The 21,359-nt window shown below is 35.7% G+C and overlaps 1 protein-coding gene and 1 non-coding gene across 4 annotated transcripts in view; both read left to right on the forward strand.

The window, feature by feature from the left end:
* The first annotated feature begins 979 nt into the window (after positions 1-979).
* Positions 980-21,359, forward strand: part of ABCD1 (peroxisomal ABC transporter 1) — a 29,010-nt gene continuing 8,630 nt past the window's right edge. The window contains exons 1-16 of one of the 3 annotated variants that reach the window (XM_039047946.2): positions 980-1,291; positions 3,295-3,387; positions 4,902-5,178; positions 9,597-9,821; positions 10,508-10,705; positions 10,849-11,303; positions 11,517-11,646; positions 11,730-11,808; positions 12,069-12,307; positions 12,414-12,718; positions 12,806-12,905; positions 13,018-13,176; positions 14,758-14,857; positions 14,938-15,046; positions 16,783-16,873; positions 17,141-17,265. In XM_039047946.2, coding sequence (XP_038903874.1) covers positions 3,326-3,387; positions 4,902-5,178; positions 9,597-9,821; positions 10,508-10,705; positions 10,849-11,303; positions 11,517-11,646; positions 11,730-11,808; positions 12,069-12,307; positions 12,414-12,718; positions 12,806-12,905; positions 13,018-13,176; positions 14,758-14,857; positions 14,938-15,046; positions 16,783-16,873; positions 17,141-17,265 — 2,654 coding nt within the window. In that variant the 5' untranslated portion in view covers positions 980-1,291; positions 3,295-3,325. Of the gene's footprint in view, positions 1,292-3,267; positions 3,388-4,901; positions 5,179-9,596; positions 9,822-10,507; positions 10,706-10,848; positions 11,304-11,516; positions 11,647-11,729; positions 11,809-12,068; positions 12,308-12,413; positions 12,719-12,805; positions 12,906-13,017; positions 13,177-14,757; positions 14,858-14,937; positions 15,047-16,782; positions 16,874-17,140; positions 17,266-21,359 lie in introns of all 3 variants that reach the window. The other 2 variants (XM_039047948.2, XM_039047947.2) reach the window with 2 other exon arrangements.
* LOC120092278 (U6atac minor spliceosomal RNA) lies at positions 16,377-16,503 on the forward strand. Its single transcript, XR_005485987.1, has one exon. It is a non-coding gene; the product is annotated as a U6atac minor spliceosomal RNA (small nuclear RNA).

Genomic DNA, 21,359 nt, shown 5'->3' on the forward strand with positions numbered 1-21,359 from the left:
TGCGATTAATTTTAGGAAGCGGTGACCGAACCTTCGACTTCTAGAAAGTAGATCGGTAAGTTTTAACTTTACGATTATACAATAAAACCCTAATATTATACAAAATAATAAATATCAAGATCCTTGAGCTAGATGATTTCCACAATAACATTAGTTAGAATATTATACTTTTCCATGATAATGGTCTTCTAATCGATTGTATTTCTCTCCCGTTACTTTCCTTTACAACTTAATTAGGTTTCTTGATGAGAGAAAAAAAAACCTATTTGATGAGGCAAAGAAAGAACCAACCCTTAACATTTTATCTTTATATAAACATCTCATATCAATAAAATAATAGATCCAAAAGATAAAATAGCAGATAATGCATATTAGTCACCTTAATAATAATATTAAATTTAAAATAAATCTAACAACATCATGTCAATCATTGTTAGCTAAACTCACTTTGAAGAAAAGGTAGATTTAAATACCTCAAATGTGAATAATATTAAAACAAAATACAAAGAAGTTGGAAAGTTTCGATGAAAGGGAACTAAAGGTTGAGTCAAGGGGTATTTTAGTAAAAGTGAGACAAAATGCGTACATACATCTTACATGCGTAAGAGTAATCTATCTACGCTTAAAATTTAATGAAACCTTTGTTATTTTCAACGACAATACGATAATTAATTTTCAAAAATTAATATTTAGGGGCAACGTTAAATTTATCCACCATATCATTAAAATTTTACCGTAAAAGAAAAAAAAAAAAAATCCAGTGATCATGTTTTTTTAATATGTAATTTTAAAGATTAGACGGTCTCTTAAATTGGATTTACAATTATTTTCCAAAGAACTTCGCAGTTGATCATCTTTATTTTTAAAAATATCACGGTACTATTATTATAATAATAATAATAATAATAATAATAATAATAATAATATTATTATTATTATTATTATTATATAATATATATAAATATAGCTTTTGATATACAAAAGAAAACCCAATTAATGGAGTTGGAGCAAACAGAACTAGTTAAATCCATTACGGTAAGGGGTTTTAGAATTTTGGGAAGCAAAAGCAATAGTTTTGTGGCAAAAATGGTGGGGAGTTCTTTAGGATGAAACAAGGGATGACGATGGAACAATCAAATGTTGATGCAGAAGCTAATAGGTGCCGGAACAAGCAGCTAAGGTTAGGATTAGCACGGTTTGCTCCAAATTTGGGAAAGAAATCGCCTACCGCTAACTCGCTTTGAGATTTGTCGGCTACTTCGGGCGTAGAATAATACCAGAATTTTCGGTGGTAAGTTCAGCTACGGCTTTTTCGATTTGAAGTTATATTTATAAGCGTGTATGTATATGTTAGACATTAGACTCTCTGGCCATCGGAGGAGGGAGAGGGAATGATGGAAGGAAGGAATTCCTTTGGTTAAATGCGGAGAGGGCTGTGAGATGGGTTGAGAGCTTGAGTTTCTCATAACTAAAACTAGTGGTTATATGAATCTCATACATGGGTCAAAATTCAAATTTAGATTATGGGAGACCTGAAGTTGGTTGTAAGCGTTTTGGGGTGTAATTTTAGTCTTGCCTTATTCATATGCGCCATTGGATTTCAAACATGTTCCTATAATCTTAAGGATTTTACTTCTACTCTATCCATGAGGTATCTGGGATATTTATATCGGGAATGGGGGTGGGAGGGTGGTGGGAGTAAGGACTATGAATTTAGAATTTTCCTTTTTGTTATGAACTAATCTCCAGCGTTTGATGTCACTAGAAGTTTTGGATGGTATTGCAGTGGGCAGTTCTAGTTCAAATCGCATTTGTATCTTTGTTTTCCTCTTGTGAAGTTTATAGTCAGTGTGTTGAGCTGATTAGTTCAGAAGGAAAATGTAATCCAACATTTGAATCGGTCAAAGGCAGACTGATATGACGACTACAGTAGCATTTATAGTAGTGAAACGTCTTCTCATTGTCAGTCTTTTACAATATTTGGCCTTTCTATCCTAGTCTTTATGATTTTGATTTATTCTAATAAATGCAATTGTGTTACACATAACACCCCCGCCCAAAAAAAAAAAAAAAAAAAGAAAGGAATAATATGAAAAACTAGAGAAAAAGGAAACTACACAATTGGCAGTGATTTGACTTAGTTTCTTTGATTTGGCCTTAGATTATGAATTTATGAAGAATTTTACCATGTTTTTGTCATGTATGGTTCATTACTTTTTGCCTTGTTGGGCTCTGTTTTGTTCTGTTGTGGGAAGATTTTAGAGCATTAGGAGAAGGTTTATTTCCAAGATTCTTGGTGCTGATTCATCAAAAGCTTCTTTCATTGGAATTTTAGTTCGTGCATCGTTAAAAGTTTTCAATTTACTCCTTGTTGGATGGTGGTCGTTTTTTGTGGTTTCTTTGGTAATTTTGTAGTAGCTTTGCAGCTGTAGGAGGCTTGTAGATCGAGTTTGTTTGAAAATTTATCTCTTTTATGTTGTATTTGTTGCTCATTTCCTTTCTTTCCTCTTCATGCGAGAGTTTGTATCTCCTAAACATTTTTTCCTTTTCATTACATCAACGAGAATTGTTTCTTGTTTCTTTTTTCCTTTTTTTTTTTCTTTTTGAAAATATGTTTGTCATGTATCGTCCATCTTTCATGCTGTCATTCCCTCCAAATATGGCTTTTGGATGTACCGTGAGAGCATTGATCATTTCATATAAAAGAAGTGGAAAAAAAATGTCTCATGAGATTGTCTATAACACTTAACCACCATTCAGTGATCAAAGAAGCATACTACAAATCTTAATGTTAAAAATTAATGGGATCAAATCACATTGGCCAACTTAAATAGGAGATAATACTTTATAAGTTTCCTCATGCTAAATGTTGGAGGGTCAAGTATTCTGGTTGAGGTATGTGCAAGTGCAAGTGGCCCAAATACACATTATTACCTAAAAAGAAGATGTTGTCCCAAACGTTTTCTCCCATAATGGTCATTTGTATATAGTAAACTTCTTGCTTCTCTCTCTTTAAGATCTCTTTGAAAAGATGAGCTTTTTTTTGTGTTTTTTTTTCTCTTATGACCTCATGCATATCATAGCCAACCAAGGCTCCTTTGTGTAACCTCTTGGTCTTGTGTTATCTTCTTGCTTGGCCTATAGTCTCTCTTTATCAATATTAATATCATTTTCATATGTTAAAAAGGTCTGCATGCTTTCTAAGTCATTTTATGGCAATCATTTTTTATTTCACCGATGAATTTGATTTTTCTTCTTATTTTTAAGTTTAGAAGATATTTCCACTGTTGACAGCTCTTAAGTGGAGGAAGGTTGATTATAAAAGATGCCATCTCTTCAGTTGTTGCATTTAACCAAGCATCGCCACAATATTCTTGCCTCAAGGAGGTATTTCTGATTTTTCTACTTCCTTGTATTGTGAACGTATTTTACATTTGAGTTGACTTCACTAATTTGGGTTTTCAATAAGTTCTGTTCTGTTGTTAGCTTTTATGTACGGTATTTGCCCATTCTCTTCGATTTATTTATATGGAATCCGTTTCTTAAAATGTGTGCAAATTTGTTTTACCGAATGTATTTGTCAACTGTGTGCCTAAGAGTTCCTCTATCTCAAGATTTCAACTGTAAAAGCATAGAGATAAAGGCCTAGATTTCAAAATATCATTATATGTATGATGGTGTAGGTGGTGCCTGGTGGTGAACGGAGGTTGAACGAGAATTATATGAATGGGAATGTATCTTGTTGATTCCAGGAAATTCTTAGTGTCAATTACATGAAATGCTTGTTGAAACTTCTGTAGTATGCTTCCCAGATGCCGTAGTAATCAATATTTAACATGTTAAATTACACGTTCAGTTCACTGGAATATATCTTGTTGATTCCAGAACATTTTTGTTGTCAATACATCAAATGCTTGTTGGAATTTTTGTATTTGATTCTGAACTTCTAAAATGTCTGATTGATTTAAATACTTGTTTCTTATTCTTTTGTTTCTTTTTTGGAAAAAAAAAAAACTCATTCTTATCCCCATAACTCAAGTTGGTAGGTTCTTGAAGTTTCACTTTTGTATCCATTAGATTCCTGGACTTTAAAAGTGTATTATAGGTCCTTAAATTTTTAATTTTATGTCGAATTGAAAATTTTTTGTGTCCAAAATTTTTAATGTGTCAAATGATCATGAATTTTCAATTGTGTCTAATAGGTTTTTGCCTTATTTAACAGTTTTAAAAATTCATGGACTACTAGACACAAAATTAAAAGTTTAGTGGTCCTATTATGAATAAAATTCAATTTTGAATCTCATAGATCTTTCAATTTAATTTTTTTTGAGCATTAGTCTCTTTTCTCCTCTTCAAAGTAAAAAGTTGTTTCTTGTTCAAAAAAATTCTATTTTTTGAAATTATGTTAAGGGCCTGTTAGACAAAAAAAATGAACATTGAGGTACTTGGTAGATATTTTCTAAAATTTAAAGATATTTTAGACACAAAATTGAAAGTTTGAGGACCTTTTAAACACTTTTAAAGTTGAGGAACTTTTTTTCTTGACACAAACTTGAATGTTCAAGTAGTAAACTTGTAATTTATGATGAAGCTTAAGGCAGTTTACGTCTTTGCTTCTGTGAATTAGATTATTTAATAATCTAGTTGCAAACTGTGCAAGTTTGTGTTACTTTTTAGTTTAGAAAATTTTATATATTGTGATATCTTTTTTTGATGTTTGGTGTCAATAATGAATTTCCACTTTCCTTCCAATGATGCACATAGCATTTTGTAATTTATATGCATCAATTCCAACTCATTACTTATTATGGAATTTATTTACATGGTCATTCATGTTAGCCATTTATATTTGAACTTTGGGATTGGGTGAGCCATGAATGAATTGCCATTCTTCTTGATAGGAAAACTTTGCTATTTGCCTCTGGCGTTGTTCTTGTTGGTGGGACTGCTGCATATTTGCGATCACGAAGCAATAAAAAATCTTCATCTTTTAACCATTACAATGGGCTTGATAGTAATGACGAGAGATCTACAAATTTGGAAACAGAAGGTGGTAGGATCAAGAAAAGCACGCAGAAGAGTGGTGGACTGAAGTCACTTCATGCACTTGCCGCTATTCTGTTGTCTAAGATGGGCAAAGCGGGTGCCAAGGATCTATTATCTTTACTGGGTATAGTGGTAAGTGCAAGCTATATATATCAAGCGATGTGATGAGTCTGATGACATATTGTCAATCGATGTGATGAGTCTGATGACATATTGTCAATCTGTCTTCTTCTTCTTTTTCTTCTTCATTTTCTTTTTCATGCGTAACTTCTTCGTAGAGTTACTTATATCATGTAACCTGTATTCTGATAAATCATAGACTGCATGCTAAATATTTTCATCTCTTTGTATCTCTCCCTCTCTCGCTTAATGTAAAAAAAAAAGGGAAGGGAAAAGTCTCCAGTGAAGTAAATGTCTTAGGTTGAATTATGTTTGAGCAAATGGCTTGGATCACAAGGGTCGGTTCGCTGCTAATCCTGTGAGAATGTGATCACATTGCTCCTGGATGTTGGTGATTCTTTGTAGAAAATTTTGTGCCAACAGTTCAACATAGAGGTTGGCAATAGGAGGAATACAAGTTTTTGGAATCATGCTTCAGCTGAGAACAGACCTCTTAAATCCATTTCCCCGAACTTTAATAAATCTCTATTGGAAAGGAGGGGAGGGCAGCTGATTTGTTAGATGCATAGATAAGACAATGGAGTCTCATCTTCACTCCTTTTATGATATTCAATCTCCAGAGTTTGAAAGTATGCAATTTAGTAATATTCTAGCTGATTTTTTAGGGTATTTTAGTTACTACACAATAGGTTGGTTAAGGAAAGATGGTTGCAAATAGAGTGGGTTAAGGTAGCTAGTGGTGGGCTGTTTCTAGAAAAAGGACATAGGAGAGTCTAGGCCTCTCAAAGTGTTTGGGATATTGTAATTTTCCTTCCTAATATAAGTAATACTTTTTTTTGTTAGGTTCTTTTTTGTTTTCTTGTTTCTATTACCAAATGGCTCAAATGGTTGTTGGATTTTTTCTGGGGTAGTGCGTATTTGGATGCGTTTACGTGCTCTTCAACTAATATTCCATGATAACTACATCATGACCCTACAACATTGGTTGTATATCTTTAAGTGGCCACTGTGAGAATGGACGTTAGAATTTGGGTATTGTTCTTGTAGTTCGTTCTTCCATGCAGATTATGCATTGGGAGACTTTTACCAGCATTTGGTCCTTTTTTTATGTTTTTGTTTTTGTTTTGGATAATAATTTGCTTTCATTGATAAAAATGAAAGACACAGGAGTACAAAGAAAAAAAAAAAAGAACCAACGAAAAGGGGATTCCAACCTTAACCTCATTAAGGGACTCCAGTCGAGACCAAAGCATACAAGGAGGTATTAAACCTACCCCCTCCCAAACCTTCCCACCGGTTCTCTCCACCTCTCTAAAAATTCTATTGTTACTCTCAATCAAAATATCTCAAAAAACTACAAAGAAACTCGGTTGCCACAACACCTTTTCCATCTCCTTAATCCATCTTAAATTACCAATGGACCTAAAAACTTAAGTTGATGGGTGAAGATAAATTTAATATAATATCTAACACTTTCCCTCACTTGTGGGCTTTAAATATGAAGAAGATCCAACAAGTGAAAATGAATAATTGGGGAGGAATAACAATGCAGGGGCTTGAACACAGGATCTCCTTGGACCACTTACTTAGATACCATCTTAAATCACCAATTGATCCAAAAGCATAAGCTGGTGGGTGAAGGCAAATTCAATATAATATCTAACATTCCAAAGCACCTCCTCCACCATAGACCTCTTCCAATGAAAAGATGGAAAGGCATGAGAAGCCTCTTGAAAGATCGGGGGTCCACAATCTAACATCCTTTCTCCCAAGCACCATCAATAAGGTGACGTGGATTTGAGCTTTTGGAATAACGAATAATTATGATCATCCTCTATCTTTTGCTGGAATTTGGTGCTGAGGTTTTGATACAACATATGGTGCAAACAAGACATCCCAGCCTCAAGTTCTCATTCATCGTATCCTTTGCAAAAAGGAAGAAAAACATAAATAGATATTAAAAATCCTTTCGAATTTTTTTGACAACCGATTTTTGTAAGGTAAAAAGTTTAGTGAAATTAGTTGAGATGTGCAAACTGGTCAAGATATTCTTTATTTTATTATTGTTATTATTATTTTGGGGGGATCTTTTGGAAGAATTTAATTTGTCCTGGTGCTTCCTTCTAATACCTTAGTAGCTATTAAATGATCTTTAGTGGATCAGCCTTGAAGAGAAAATCTAGCCTTTTGGGAGAAAGGACCAAAAGGAATTTTATGAGAAATCTGGATTGAAAGGAATCACAATATAGCGTATTGCTAGAGATTTTTCCAAAGAAAAATACAGGTGAAAGTACTCATGGGCCTCTCTCTCAGTGTTTCTCCTGTGGCATTTAAGGATGAGAGTAATCATGGGTTCTAGGCATTGTAGGATTGAAAATAAATCATTTTTGATAAGTTTAGTGAATGATTATGATGTTGGCAACTTTAAATTGGAGGAGAGAGGATAAGTTCATCATTTTATATTAGGTTTAAGTTGGCAGAAAATGAGATAGTTGGAATACAAGTTCATATTGGTTTTGCAGTTCCTAATTGATATGAAGGTCTTTAGCAGAATTAGATATGGAGAAGGTACTTGCTGTGTGCTGAAAAACTCCAATTGTAATGGATGATTTGTTGGAATCTCAACCTTGTCAAATGAAAGGATCAAAAGAAAGCATGGTTCTACCTATAGGGGTGAACAAAGAGGAGTGCAGGACTGCATGTCTTTCACACAGAATTGATTCCAAGGAGAAGATGGTGACAGAATAACCTCAAATGTAGGACCACCAAAGCTTGGTTCGGGGAGTGAAAGGGGAGGGTAGATCTTTTGCTCAACTAGTGACCGTTATTTTGTTGCTGACTAGGAAGACTCGGGTGAAAAAGGAGGAAGGGGTTCTTTATTAGACTGGGTGCAAACCCTGTGATTACCAAGTTGTGTTTCCATGATGATTGGTGCGCCATCTTGAAGGCATTAAGTGGAGTCATATATTAGGGCTGTATGTTTGGTTCTCTTCACCTAACGGTTATTTTAGGGGTTCTCGATTTTTTATTTTTTATTATTTTTAAATATTTATTATTAAGAAACGAACTTTCATTTCATTAACCAAAGAGGGAGTATAAAATAAGGGGAGAGATGAGATATCCACATGCACCAACAGGTTACAAAAAAGAGGCCCAATTGGTGTAGTTTTGAGTTAGGCTATAATTACAATTTTTTTTTTTTGAAGTAGAGGACCAAGTAGAGGCAAAATGTTTGACTAAATACCAAAAAAATTGTCCCTATTAGAATCTGACCCCTAATTCTTTTTTTTTTTTATGTTTCCAGTGTTCGAGCTCTCTAGAAGAAACTTTTGAAGGGTTCTTGGTTGTTTCTTAGACAAGGCAGATAGTTTTTGTGGATTTATTTGATTTGTCATTCAGTTTGGGGACTATAATTTTTTTTTTTTTTGGGAATTGTACAGGGGTGCTATACTGATCTAAAGTTACTTGTTCCGTCTAGGCTTCTATAGACAGAGTTCTGTGGTTATTCTTCAGTTTGGGGACTATAATTTTTTTTTTTTTTTGGGAATTGTACAGGGGTGCTATACTGATCTAAAGTTACTTGTTCCGTCTAGGCTTCTATAGACAGAGTTCTGTGGTTATTCTTGTTTGCATTTTATTAACACTGGATTTGATCTTATTATTATCATTATATTTGAAAGGCGGAAGGGTGAATGATTATCTTGCTTTTGGTAGAGTTGTTTATATATTATATCGTATGATGAAGCTTTGTAACTTTTTCAACTTAATGAAAAGTTGTTTCCTATTTAAAAGGAAGAACTATTTCTTGTGGGCAGATATACTCTTAATGGGAGTTATTTGTAACAGTGCCTACTAGCTTTCCATAGAGATAGGACCATTTACAAGTTTAGCTTAGTTTAGTTTAGTTTAGTTTAGTTTTTGTTTTTGTTTTTTTTTTGTTTTGGTTTTAAATTAAAGAATGGGAAGCACATTTACTTTGCAAGTACATTTGTTGAGCTTTTTTTCCAATTATGTTTGCCAGAGGGAATTATAAAAGTCGTGGGAAATTGGAGGGGGCTTTGATATGAGAGATGGATAAACATTAGAGTCTTTCTTTGTCATTATTGAAAGGGGAGTTAAACATGTAGAAATAAATGTAGTGAGCATAATAGAATGCCAGAAAACCCATAAGTTTCTGGTTTCTTACAAAAGATAAAAGGAAAAAAAAAATATATTGCCGACCCGAGCATAACTCAATTGGTAAAGGTATATATCCTCAACCAAGGGGTCAAATGTTTGAATCTCCATCTCTATATGTTCTTGAACTAAAAAAAAAAGAGAAGAATGTATATCTTATAATTTCTTTGTGATGATTGTTCTCTATAATGTCTGTTGGAAACACTCTTTTTGGTGGTTTTATGTGTTCATGCTTGTATTTATCACTCATACAGGTACTACGAACTGCTCTGAGCAATAGACTAGCAAAAGTTCAAGGATTTCTTTTTCGTGCAGCATTTCTTCGACGTGTTCCATTGTTCTTACGTTTGATTTCAGAGAATCTGCTTTTATGTTTCCTTCTCTCAACTCTCTACTCTACTTCAAAATACGTGACTGGGATCTTAAGTCTACATTTCAGAAAAATATTGACACGACTCATTCACACTCACTATTTTAAGGTACTTCTGGCTACAGTTTGTTGAAGCAGTGCTATTGATCAAATGCTTACTCTTTGTATTAACTTCTGTAGAGTTTATAGACTGTCCTGCATATTATATTAATAATGTCTTTCTATATTAGTACTTTTATTTGTAGCTCTTGACGAAGGGACTTATTATTTTTTTAAAAAAATTCATCTGCTTCTTTTAAGTAGAAGAAGATTCCAAGAGCACAACACACTTGTTGTGTATAGAGGAGATGGTTGTATAGCACCATTGAGTAGAAGAAGATTGTCAAAGGGAAGGGATTTTTGTGGTTTAATCTAAAGTTGAGCAATAGAAATCATGAAAACACCCTCCAAACTCTTGTCTATACAGGGAAAAATTCATAACTAAAAACTGTGTGGTCTCTCTCTCTCACTCACACACACACACACACACTCACTCGCTCACTCCCTCTTCCCTCCACTTTTTTTAGATAGGAAAGTTATGATACAAATGAAATTTCTGAAGGGGTGCAGTTGGAGTTGCAAAAAGACTAATTTTTCTCACATTATATTGGGTTTTGATGATAGGAATGTTGTTTCAAAGGCTTGTCGATGTTACAATGATGAGATCCTTAAGATCTAGGTTTTAAATGGGTCGTCTTTTATGGTAGCTGAACTAATTATAAATATTTATTTATTTTTCTTTCTTTTGTGTTTCAGAATATGTCGTACTACAAAATATCACATGTGGATGGTCGAGTGACAAATCCTGAACAGCGAATTGCAAGTGATATACCTAGGTTTTGTTCAGAATTGAGTGAGCTTGTACAGGATGATTTAACAGCAGTTGTTGATGGTCTCCTCTATACTTGGCGCCTTTGTTCTTATGCTAGCCCAAAATATGTCCTATGGATTTTGGTAATCTCTGCTGTTAAATTTTCTTGTTTCTTTGTCATTTGACAATGCTTTTCATTTAGCACGTGTGAATGTAGATATTTTCTAGAGTTCAGTTTAAAAATTTTAACTTCAATGGTTAAACTGAAAAAAATTCTACTTTGCAGGGTTATGTAGCAGTATCTGGAACCTTGATCCGAAATTTTTCTCCTCCTTTTGGGAAACTAATGTCTAAAGAACAACAGTTGGAAGGGGAGTACCGCCAACTTCAATCTCGTTTAAGAACCCATTCTGAGAGCATAGCCTTTTATGGTGGAGAAAGAAGAGAAGAGTTTCATATTCTGCAAAAGTTTAATACTCTCGTTGAACATTTAAAAATTGTCCTTCATGAACATTGGTGGTTTGGCATGATTCAGGATTTCCTAGTGAAGTATTTTGGTGCCACTTTTGCTGTTATTTTGATTATCGAGCCTTTCTTTTCTGGTCATCTCAGACCTGACTCTTCAACTTTAGGGCGAGCAGAGATGTTGAGCAACCTTAGATATCATACCAGTGTTATAATCTCATTATTTCAGTCTCTTGGAACTCTATCTATTAGTTCAAGACGTCTCAATCGTCTAAGGTATTATTTAGTAATAAATTGTTTTGGTAGATACCATTGTTTCTAGTTGATGAATTAGTTGTTAACCTCAAAGAAAGCATAAACAGTCTTTGCATGACATGGGTGATGAATATATGGATGAAAGTAGTTTACGTCATTAGGAGCATGTGCATCTAGTTCTCAAGTTATTTCTTTAATTGGTTTCATTCTCTTTCATTTTCTTCATTATTGCAGTGGTTATGCTAGACGGATTCATGAGCTAATGATTGTGTCCAAAGAGTTGAGCGCTGAATCTTCTCAGCCTGCAACTGGTGATATGAATTGCTTCAGTGAAGCAGATTATATTGAGTTTTCTGGAGTTAAGGTAAATTGTACGGCGAATTAGCTAGATTAACTTCACATATAGACACACTTCACGTGCCATCTTAACATTGAATTTGCTACCAGGTTGTTACTCCCAGCGGTAATGTGTTGGTGGATGACTTGACTCTTAAGGTTGAGCCAGGATCTAATCTTTTAATTACAGGTACTTCTTCCAACCGGTGTCATCTTGTTCGGTGTTGATTATTTACCCATTCAATCCCTATTGTCTGTTTCCTCTCCACCTTAAGTCATAGTTTCAGTGGCTCGCTCGTTCTTTTTCTTTCTCTTGATGTTCGGGGTGCGGTGGGGGGATAAAAACCTTAAATTTTAGTAGTTACAGTATGTTTTATTGCTACTATGTTCAGAAGACACACTGCTGTCAATGTTATTTGGACTAATGAAACTTATTATTATGTGCTGAAGGTCCAAATGGTAGTGGGAAGAGCTCACTTTTTCGAGTTCTAGGTGGCCTTTGGCCTCTGATTTCTGGCCATATTGTTAAACCTGGGGTTGGGTCTGATCTGAACAAGGAAATTTTCTACGTTCCACAGAGACCATATACTGCTGTTGGCACCCTTAGGGACCAGTTAATTTACCCGCTAACTGCAGATCAAGAAGTTGAACCACTCACGCATGATGGAATGGCAGAATTATTAAAAAACGTTAGTTTTTTCTTTGGTATTTCTCTTGTTTTAATTTTCAAGTTTAGTGGTCACTACATTACTTTTGGGATTTAATTGTGTTGGAATTCTGTTCCTTTCTATAAAGGTTGACCTCGAGTATTTGCTAGACCGTTACCCTCCTGAAAAAGAGATAAACTGGGGTGATGAACTATCTCTAGGAGAGCAACAAAGGTTAGGGATGGCCAGATTGTTTTATCATAAGCCCAAATTTGCAATTCTCGATGAATGCACAAGTGCTGTCACAACTGATATGGAAGAACGGTTTTGCTCTAAAGTTAGAGATATGGGAACATCATGCATTACAATCTCGCACCGTCCAGCGTTGGTTGCTTTCCATGATGTGGTACTATCCTTGGATGGTGAAGGAGGTTGGAGTGTTCATTATAAACGGTTAGATTTCAGCAGTCCAGCACTGTCAACTTTCTGTTAAATGTGAAAATGCATATATTTATTTATTCTACTTCCTCGATAACCCAGGCAGGAGTTTCCGCAGGGAGTGATCAATTCCATGAGACCTAAGACCGACCGTCAAAGTGATGCAGTTGTAGTCCAGCAAGCATTTTCCAGTCTTGAGAAGGTTGAAAAGCTGTTAGAACTTTGTGTTTGGTTGGTTTATATTGTCGTCTCCATATAATATTGCTGCATGGAGAAAACTCCCGGTTCTTACTTTGTTTTTGTTTGTTGTTTAGGCATCTAGTTTCTCTAAGTCAGATGCAGGATCATACAATTCAAGGGTGATAGCAACCTCACCTCCTGCAGATAGTATTGCTACTCGTCCAACTGTTCCTCAACTTGAAGGAATTCCCAGAATATTGCCACTGAGAATTGCTGCAATGATCAAAATACTGGTTAGTCTCTCATATGGCTGAAATAGCAAAACTCCCATCTTATACATGCTTTCGACTGACCAACTAGTAACTAAACCTAAAAATAACTGCTAACTGTACTCAAATAACTAATTGAGCGGTAAATAAACGAGCACATTACCGAAAACTACTTGGACTAGTAAAATATAAAATAGAGATTGGATTAACTCAATTTCACTGCATCAAGAGCATATTGAACAATGTAAAATGAAAATGGATTAAATAAAGGCAAGGAAATAACAGTAGAGCCTCTTAAGAGCTAAGGTACATGAGAAAGATCCTGTCCCGAGGTTGTCCAACAGGAGGGGTAAGGAACTTAGATTTGGGTTTTATGTGGTTCAAAGATGCAGTGTTATGATTTTGGCTGGTCCTCAGGAGCCTAGAATTAGGAGGGCAGTTCAGAGGAAGTCATCCTGATTTAGATTTTGTGTTGTCCAAAGGTCACACTTAGATTTTGGGCAATCTAGCATGGGTAAAAGGAAGGAGTTGCCATTTTATTCAATCTGGAGTGGATAAAGGTGGTGGGAATTTATACTTAAGTTTTGGGCAGTCTCCACAGGCAGTTTATTATAGGTCAAAGGGCCAGTTGAGAAATGTTCAAGGTGGCCAAATATTTTGGTTTCTGGTATACAAGGGTGAGAGATGGAGAATTTTGGGGCAATCAGAAGAAGCAATTTTAGATTTGTTTTTCCTGGCAGAAAGGATAGAAGATAGAGTCCCTTTATTTATTTATTTTTTATTTAATGAGAAACAAGACAAAATATATTAATCAAAAGAGAAGAATAGCCTAAGGCCTTAGGGATGAGAGGGTCCCTAAGCCTGAATAGAGGAATTGGCAAATGTCCTGAAAAAAGATACCCACTGTGTATGACAAAAAGTATTGTGTGATGCACCTCACGTGGAAGCAGTAAACTGTATGCTTTCACAAAAACCACCTATTCCTCTTGTTCCAAATAGACCAGAAGAGGGTCGTGCTCCCATTGCACCACAATATCCTAGCTTGTCCTCTAAACCATCAACTGGACAGCAACTCAAAAAGACCAGTCGTAACATCTTTTGGAAGGTACGAAGCCAAGCCATAAAGATTCAAAATGACGGCCCATGCCTTATAGGTAAAGTGATCCTGAAGGAATAGGCATTATAATAGACATTTTAAAAAGTTTACCCACTAAAATTGGATTTTAATCTTAAAAAAAAATGTAGAATGTTTAGTCTTCTCTCTTAGAGGGCCGTAATTACCACGGGATACAGTAGGTAAATCAATTTCAGTATTTTGCGCTTTTTCCAACTAGGTCGATATAGAAAATTAACGTGCTGTTCCTGCTTGAGAAACATAATAAAATGGCATGATATATTCTTATTCTGATACTCGTATCTAACCCAAGCAGTAGTTAGAGTTTCATCAAAGTTGAGTTGTATTGTGAATTGGAATATACTTCAATTGTAACCTATTCATGTTCTAAAATAGGATAAAATTTTTCTGTTTGATAGACAAAATGGGCCTTAAATGTACTCTCTTGTCATTTATGAGTATTACTCATCATCGATCTGCTTATTCTACAGGTGCCCACATTATTTGATAAACAGGGAGCACAGCTGCTGGCAGTTGGTTTTCTTGTTTTATCTAGAACATGGATATCAGACCGCATTGCCTCATTGAATGGTAAATCTGAATGTCATTTCTGAAACATGGATTATCTTATAAAATTGCCAATTTCATTGGAGAGGAATCAATTTCCACAGGAACCACTGTAAAGTATGTTTTAGAGCAGGATAAGGCATCCTTTATTCGGTTGATTGGAGTTAGTGTCCTGCAAAGTGCAGCTAATGCATTTATTGCTCCTTCTCTAAGGTGATTTCGGATTCCTTGAGCACACCATAAAAACCTGAATTCTATAATGAAAATATTTTAACAAAGACCTTCTGCCCTTCTCTCTGCTAATTTTCTTAATAGGAATGACCATAACAAAGACTGAAAGCTATCATATGTTATTCGTTTGGCATTGCATAAATCTTTTTCAATTTCTTGTTTTATCTATTTTATCTTATGCCAATTAAGTTCAAATCAAATCTTAAAGATACATCAACATGTTTACTTTGTTTATACTATACTTCATTAGTTTTGACATCATTTACAACAGTGAACTTAGATTTTAAAGCTAAATAACCCTCATAAATTAGGTACTCAAAAAAAAAAAAAAAAAAAAAAAAAAAAAAAAAAGAGCTCCTCATAAATTAGCATTATCAGTGTGCACCTATGGCAAGAGGTGAGGCAAAGGGTCGTTGCACCTTGAAGGTGGAGCCAAGGCAAGCTCCTTCAACAAGGCACTCGCTTGGTGGTGCCTTTGTTACTTTTTGACACCTTTGCCATGCTTGAAGGCGAGTGCCTGATTACGTATATATGTGTGTGTGTATATTTTTTTTTCTGAAAAAACATAGATGGTGAAGAAGAAAATCGATAATGAAGTTGATATATAACTGCACCTCGCTTCACTCAGCAATGTCTTTTTGTCCCTCACTTGCCTTTAGGCAATTATGAAACCCTTGAGATGCACTTTGCACTTGTGAACATTGCTATTCAATGGGCTCTATAGTGTATTTTGAGGGAAAGAGGGTTCATCCATTGATTTTTGGTCCCTTGTTAAATTCTTTGTTTGTTTTGGGCGCATCTATGCCTTTTTTTGTAATTTTTTTTGCAAGTTCGTATCTTACATGGTTTAGAGCCTCTGTGTAGTTGGCGGCTTCTTTATTTGTTATGATTGCGTACTTTTTTCATTTTTTCTAACACTAGGGTGAAGTTTGATGGCTTCTTGCTCCCTTATTGTACAATTTTACCCAAAAAGGTTGGCTGAGAATCATTCGGTTAGTTTTGTTGAAACTTGATATGGTTGAGGAGGGTCCAGGCATGCGACCGTAGGCAACCACTCTCTAGAAGAGCATGCCCAAGATACATGGCAGTTTCTAACAAAATGTTAGAGAGGTTCGGGGGAACACTTAATAATATTCATTCACTTGAGTCCTAAAATCTTCTTTGTAGATCTACATCGGAGACCTAAACTAATGGAACATGAATTTATAATATAAGACAAGTCATTTGTAGATTCCTGTCCACCTGGGGATATCAAATAAACATTTTAGTTTTTGTGATTGGGATATTTTCATGATAACACAATGTTATATATGTGTTCGATTAAAGGGGAGATGGTTGGCATCTCCCCTGATAGGGTCGGGAACAGCCTTCGGGATTCCCTGTTAACACATACGGTTAGAGCTACCCACCTCTTGCAGGTGGTTCTAACACAATATTATATATAATATAACACTGCTTTTCAAGCTGGATCATATTTGTTTTTGATGTCCAACTTATTACAACACCAAGGCTCAATTTAATGGCCTTGTGAATATCTTTTTCCAATTTTATTATTCCATGGATGCGGCTTTGTTGTATTTTTTCACAAATAAAATAGCAACTCTATGTTGTTTTTTCCATTCAAAATTTTGTTTCTAGTCTCTTATTTAAAGGAAAAAATAATCTACATTTTATTTTTTTATTTCAAATTTAGTCAATGATATCCCTTTATTTAACAGGAATTTCACCGCAAGGCTAGCCCTCGGTTGGAGGATTCGATTGACAAAGCATCTGCTAAAAAATTACATGAAGAACAATGCATTTTACAAGGTATATGGGATATTGGGGGGTTTCCACCCTGAATGAATTCTCTACTTGTGAAAAAGTGTTTATTCAATCAACGAAGTTTTTTATATTTGGCTTCACAAATCTTCAATATTCTGATGCTGGATGAGCAATTATATAGTAGTAGTAGTAGTACTATATTCTGATGCATTGTCAGAGATTGGTCTGCTTCACATTCACGTTTTGGTTAGGCTATTGTTTGTTTGACCATTAATATAAAAACTCTCTAACGTGAGTTATTGCTTCTTGTAGGTCTTTTATATGTCTAATAAAAGTATTGATGCGGATCAGAGATTAACCAATGATCTTGAGAAGTTGACCACAGACCTATCTGGGCTAGTTACTGGGATGGTGAAGCCATCTGTTGATATTCTTTGGTAAGTGAAGTTTAGCAGTGGAGTTGAAGAAATGAGGACTTTGTATTCTTAGTATAGTTTGGGTGACCACAAACATCTTTAAGGAAATTTCAGGCTAATTTCATTTGGTAACTAGCAATAGGTTGAAGAAAGAAGGAAACCCATTATCCATGTAAAAGGAAGAAGTATTTATACATTCTTAAATCACCGGTTGACCAAAAAACTTAAGCTGATGGGTGAAGACGAATTTAATATTATATCATCTAACATTTTTTTTCACTCATGGGTTTGAAATTTGTAAAAGACCCAACATGTGGAAATCAATGTTAACTGAGGAGGAAATAACATTGAAGTGTTTTGAATATAGGACCTCCTGGACCGGCTGCTCAATCATCAATTGACCCAAAAGTTTTAGTTGATAGGTGAAGGCAAATTTAATATCATATCATCTAAAACACATATTAGCTACCGAAAACAAAGAACAAGGTGAGATTTTATGCAAGATTAAAGACTGGTACAAGGTTGGTTCTTTTATGGTGAAATTTCAGCCTTGGAGCATCGAGACTTTCTACAAGGACCAAAAGGTGCCCTCTTATGGAGGATGTATCAAGGTTAGAAATCTACTCATTGATAGATGGTCCATTGAATCCTTTAAATACATTGGTGACCTTTGTGGAGGGTTCATGGAAGTGGCCAAAAAGACTCATCTTGTATGGACATGATGGAGGTTTTCATAAAAGTGAAGGAGAATGTTGTTGGTTTCTTGCCTGCCACTGTTCATCTCCCTTCCTCATCCACAGAGGCGATCATAGTCAACATAGACCCTTTTTTTTAAGCTCTTCTTCACGTTGGATACCGGGAAGAAAAGCATGGAGCCTTACCTTGACTGACACGTGAGAAATTGATCTTGGAAGACCCAATTGCATAGTGGATAAAACCACTCTCTCCTACGGAGGAAATTGTTGCCAAGGACGTCCATCGAGAAACCAACCCTTCCCCTTTAGTCGTCCTTTTACCTGCTACCTCTCTCTCTGTTACCTCTCTCTCTGTTCCCATAGCAACTATGTGTGTGACAGAGACATCTGTTTTATCTACCAATGCACGAAAACTCCCTTTGACCATTGAACCATCACCCTCTTTGCACACAAATGTCCTGTCCTTTATCCAACCTACCGCCCCTGAGCTACCCCAACCCTCCTTAGCTGTTGTCCCATTAGAACAAGCTGCTTCCCATACGTAAACTGTCCTAACAACTTCATCAAGCCCTTTTTCGACAGAACAACTCATTCCTTTTCCCCCCGTTAACTCAACATCTCTCCCCCATCTTTCTTCCTCACCTCCACTGGCAACCAACCCAACCTTCCCCCATCCTTCTTCCCCACCTCCATCGGGACCCAACCCGTCCTTCCCCCATCTTTCTTCCTCACCTCCACGGGCATCCAACCCATCCCTCCTCCTCTCCCCAGCCTTTCCCCATCCCCTTTCCCATCCCTCCTCCTCTCCCCAGCCTTTCCCCATCCCCTTTCCCTATTGGCACCCGAAAAACCATCAGCCACCTTGCTTCCTCCATCGAGCAGTGTTTCTCGAGGAGCGCCTTCAATAGATGCCAACCCGATCCCCTCCTTAAAAACCAACGACGTTGACCCCTCTTCCTTTACCAAGTGCACTATTTTTCGCCCTGGCACCAAACACTCCATGGCCATCGTAGCGTTGCCATTAGATGCTGACAAAACTGCATTTCTATCTAGCCCAATGCCCTTTTCTCCCTTATACCACATAGGAGAAGAATGGTCTGATCATTATCCTCAAAATCGATATGGATCTTTCGACCTAGCTCCTCACCTGATGGCCTTGGTCCCATGGTTTAATGAACTATGCCTCTGTATAAAGGCGATTCCTACTAGAAAACAATCCAATCGGTTATCATCAAAGAAAAAAAGAAAAGGAATGAGAGAACTTCGGAATCTAGAAAGTTTCATCTCCTATGACAAAAAGTAAAAGCTCTGCTTAGAGAAGATTCTACGTTTGCTTGAGTCTACTCTTATTAACCTTGCACATTGGTATCAGTTCATGGATACAGTCACATTTTCTTTAATCGATCTTTCGGCCATAAGGTTTTTACAAAGTCAGATCTTCTTTTTTGGGCGTTTCATCAACAATGTGCTCGTTTATCTGCCTTTGTTTAAGGAGTCTCTTTTTAGTTGTATTTGACCATTTTGTATGGGCTCCCCTTCCTCTTATGTTCATCTTTTATCATCGTTGGGGTTGTCTTCTCTTATTTTTTTGAGATTCGTTGTATCTTTTATGGTACCTCTTTGGATTCATTTCATTTATCAATGAAATATTTCTTATAAAAAAAACTCTGTTGTTCAATAGTAAAGGTCAAACAGGTTTTCTAGGTCTAATCTAATCTCTCAACTTTCTTCTGAAGAGGTTGTAGATGACCATTGAAATCAACTTGTCCTTCTAATTTAAGTCCTGTAGCCTTCATGAATAGTAGCTTGCTTGTCACAATACATTGTGATTGTGTTCTTAACATATATATGTATGTACATACGTATGTGTGTATGTATGTATGTATATGTTATATATATATAGTTTTCCATGAGAATGAAATTCCTCATCTAAATCAGGCACATTCTCTCTCCATCTCACAAACTGCTTGTGGTGTGACTCTAGTTCCTCCAACTCGTCCTCACCATTAGAGCATAGAATACTAGACCTCCCTACCTCAGTGGCATAAAAAACATTCTCCTCATGCGAGGCTCTAATTGTGTCAACTGTTAAACTAAGTTGAACATTGATATGTTTAAGAACTGCCAGATTCTTTATCATTTGAGTTTCTATCCTATCTAACCTCTCTAACTTAGACATGCTAAACCTCCTAAGTTTGGACTCTAAAATATACATTTTTAACTGGTCCTCTAGGGAAGGTTTCCTCTCAATTAGGGATGTATGAACATAATAACTCATATGGTCATGGGATGGATAACTGGTTGGGTATGAGTAAGGGTAAGGGTTGAAAGGCATTGGCATTGGTGGTGTTGGACCTAAGTTGGGTGGAACACCCCATAAGGCCACCACCCAAAATTATAAAAAGTCATAACATGCACCGGAAAAGACTTAAAAAAAATAAAAAAGGACACATACTAATTTACACCCTAAATTAAGATGAGTAGAATCTCATAAATATTAAAAGAATCAAAAGACAATGATTCGTTAGCAATGGTGCCAAAAACTTGATGCCATGCAAGCACACGCGGCAAATTATATATAGTTAAAACAGCTTGGTTGAGTATCGTCCTTAGGGATTCGAGTTAATAATTCTTTTAGTTACCTACAGATTGTTCCAATTTTATCTAGGTGACCGACTTGTGATAATAATTAATCTAACCTAGACCTAGGAAAGTAAATAAATTGGGACAAACAGGGCGAAACTAGATTGAAACACAACCTAGGGTATGACTTCATTAATGGATTAACTGAATTAATTATTTAACTCTTATTAATCCCTACATATCTCTAAATGGAGTGAAAGTAATATACAAATACCAATAACATGTTAACAATAATTAACAAAGAAAGATATCCTCATTATATTGCCAATTTTGGCGATATCAACGATAGGGGGCAAAAAGATTTTACCTCCTTGTGTTGTCAATGATGCGAGATTACTAATATATTGTCAATATTCAATGGTATTTTCAATCTTTGGGGATTAGGGTGGCTTCTTATGGTTTGCTGGGTTATGTTCTTTATTGTGGGATTGCGGGGAGAGAGAAACAATAAGATTTTTAGAGAGTTAGAAATGGCTTCTAAGAGATGTTTCGTCTTGGTCCCTTATTAGATTCCATGTCTCTCTGGGTTTAAGTAATGAAGATATTTTGTAATTACTCAATAGGTCTAATGACAACCTTTCCTTTAGTACCCGCCCTTTTTGTGGGCTGGGCTTGTTGAAACAGAACTGAAGCCACCCAAGAAGGCTTTTCACAAAGATAGGAGACTAATATAATACTCTTGGAAGCTTGAAAAAAAAAGACACCACAACATGAAGAAAGAGCATAATGAGGAGCTCATGGCAAAACATAAGGGGCAAGGCAACCATTTTTTTTATT

The sequence above is a fragment of the Benincasa hispida genome, chromosome 11, assembly GCF_027475165.1.
Source record: "Benincasa hispida cultivar pf3 chromosome 11, pf3_genome.v1.1, whole genome shotgun sequence".
In the NCBI taxonomy this organism is placed as follows: Eukaryota; Viridiplantae; Streptophyta; class Magnoliopsida; order Cucurbitales; family Cucurbitaceae; genus Benincasa; species Benincasa hispida.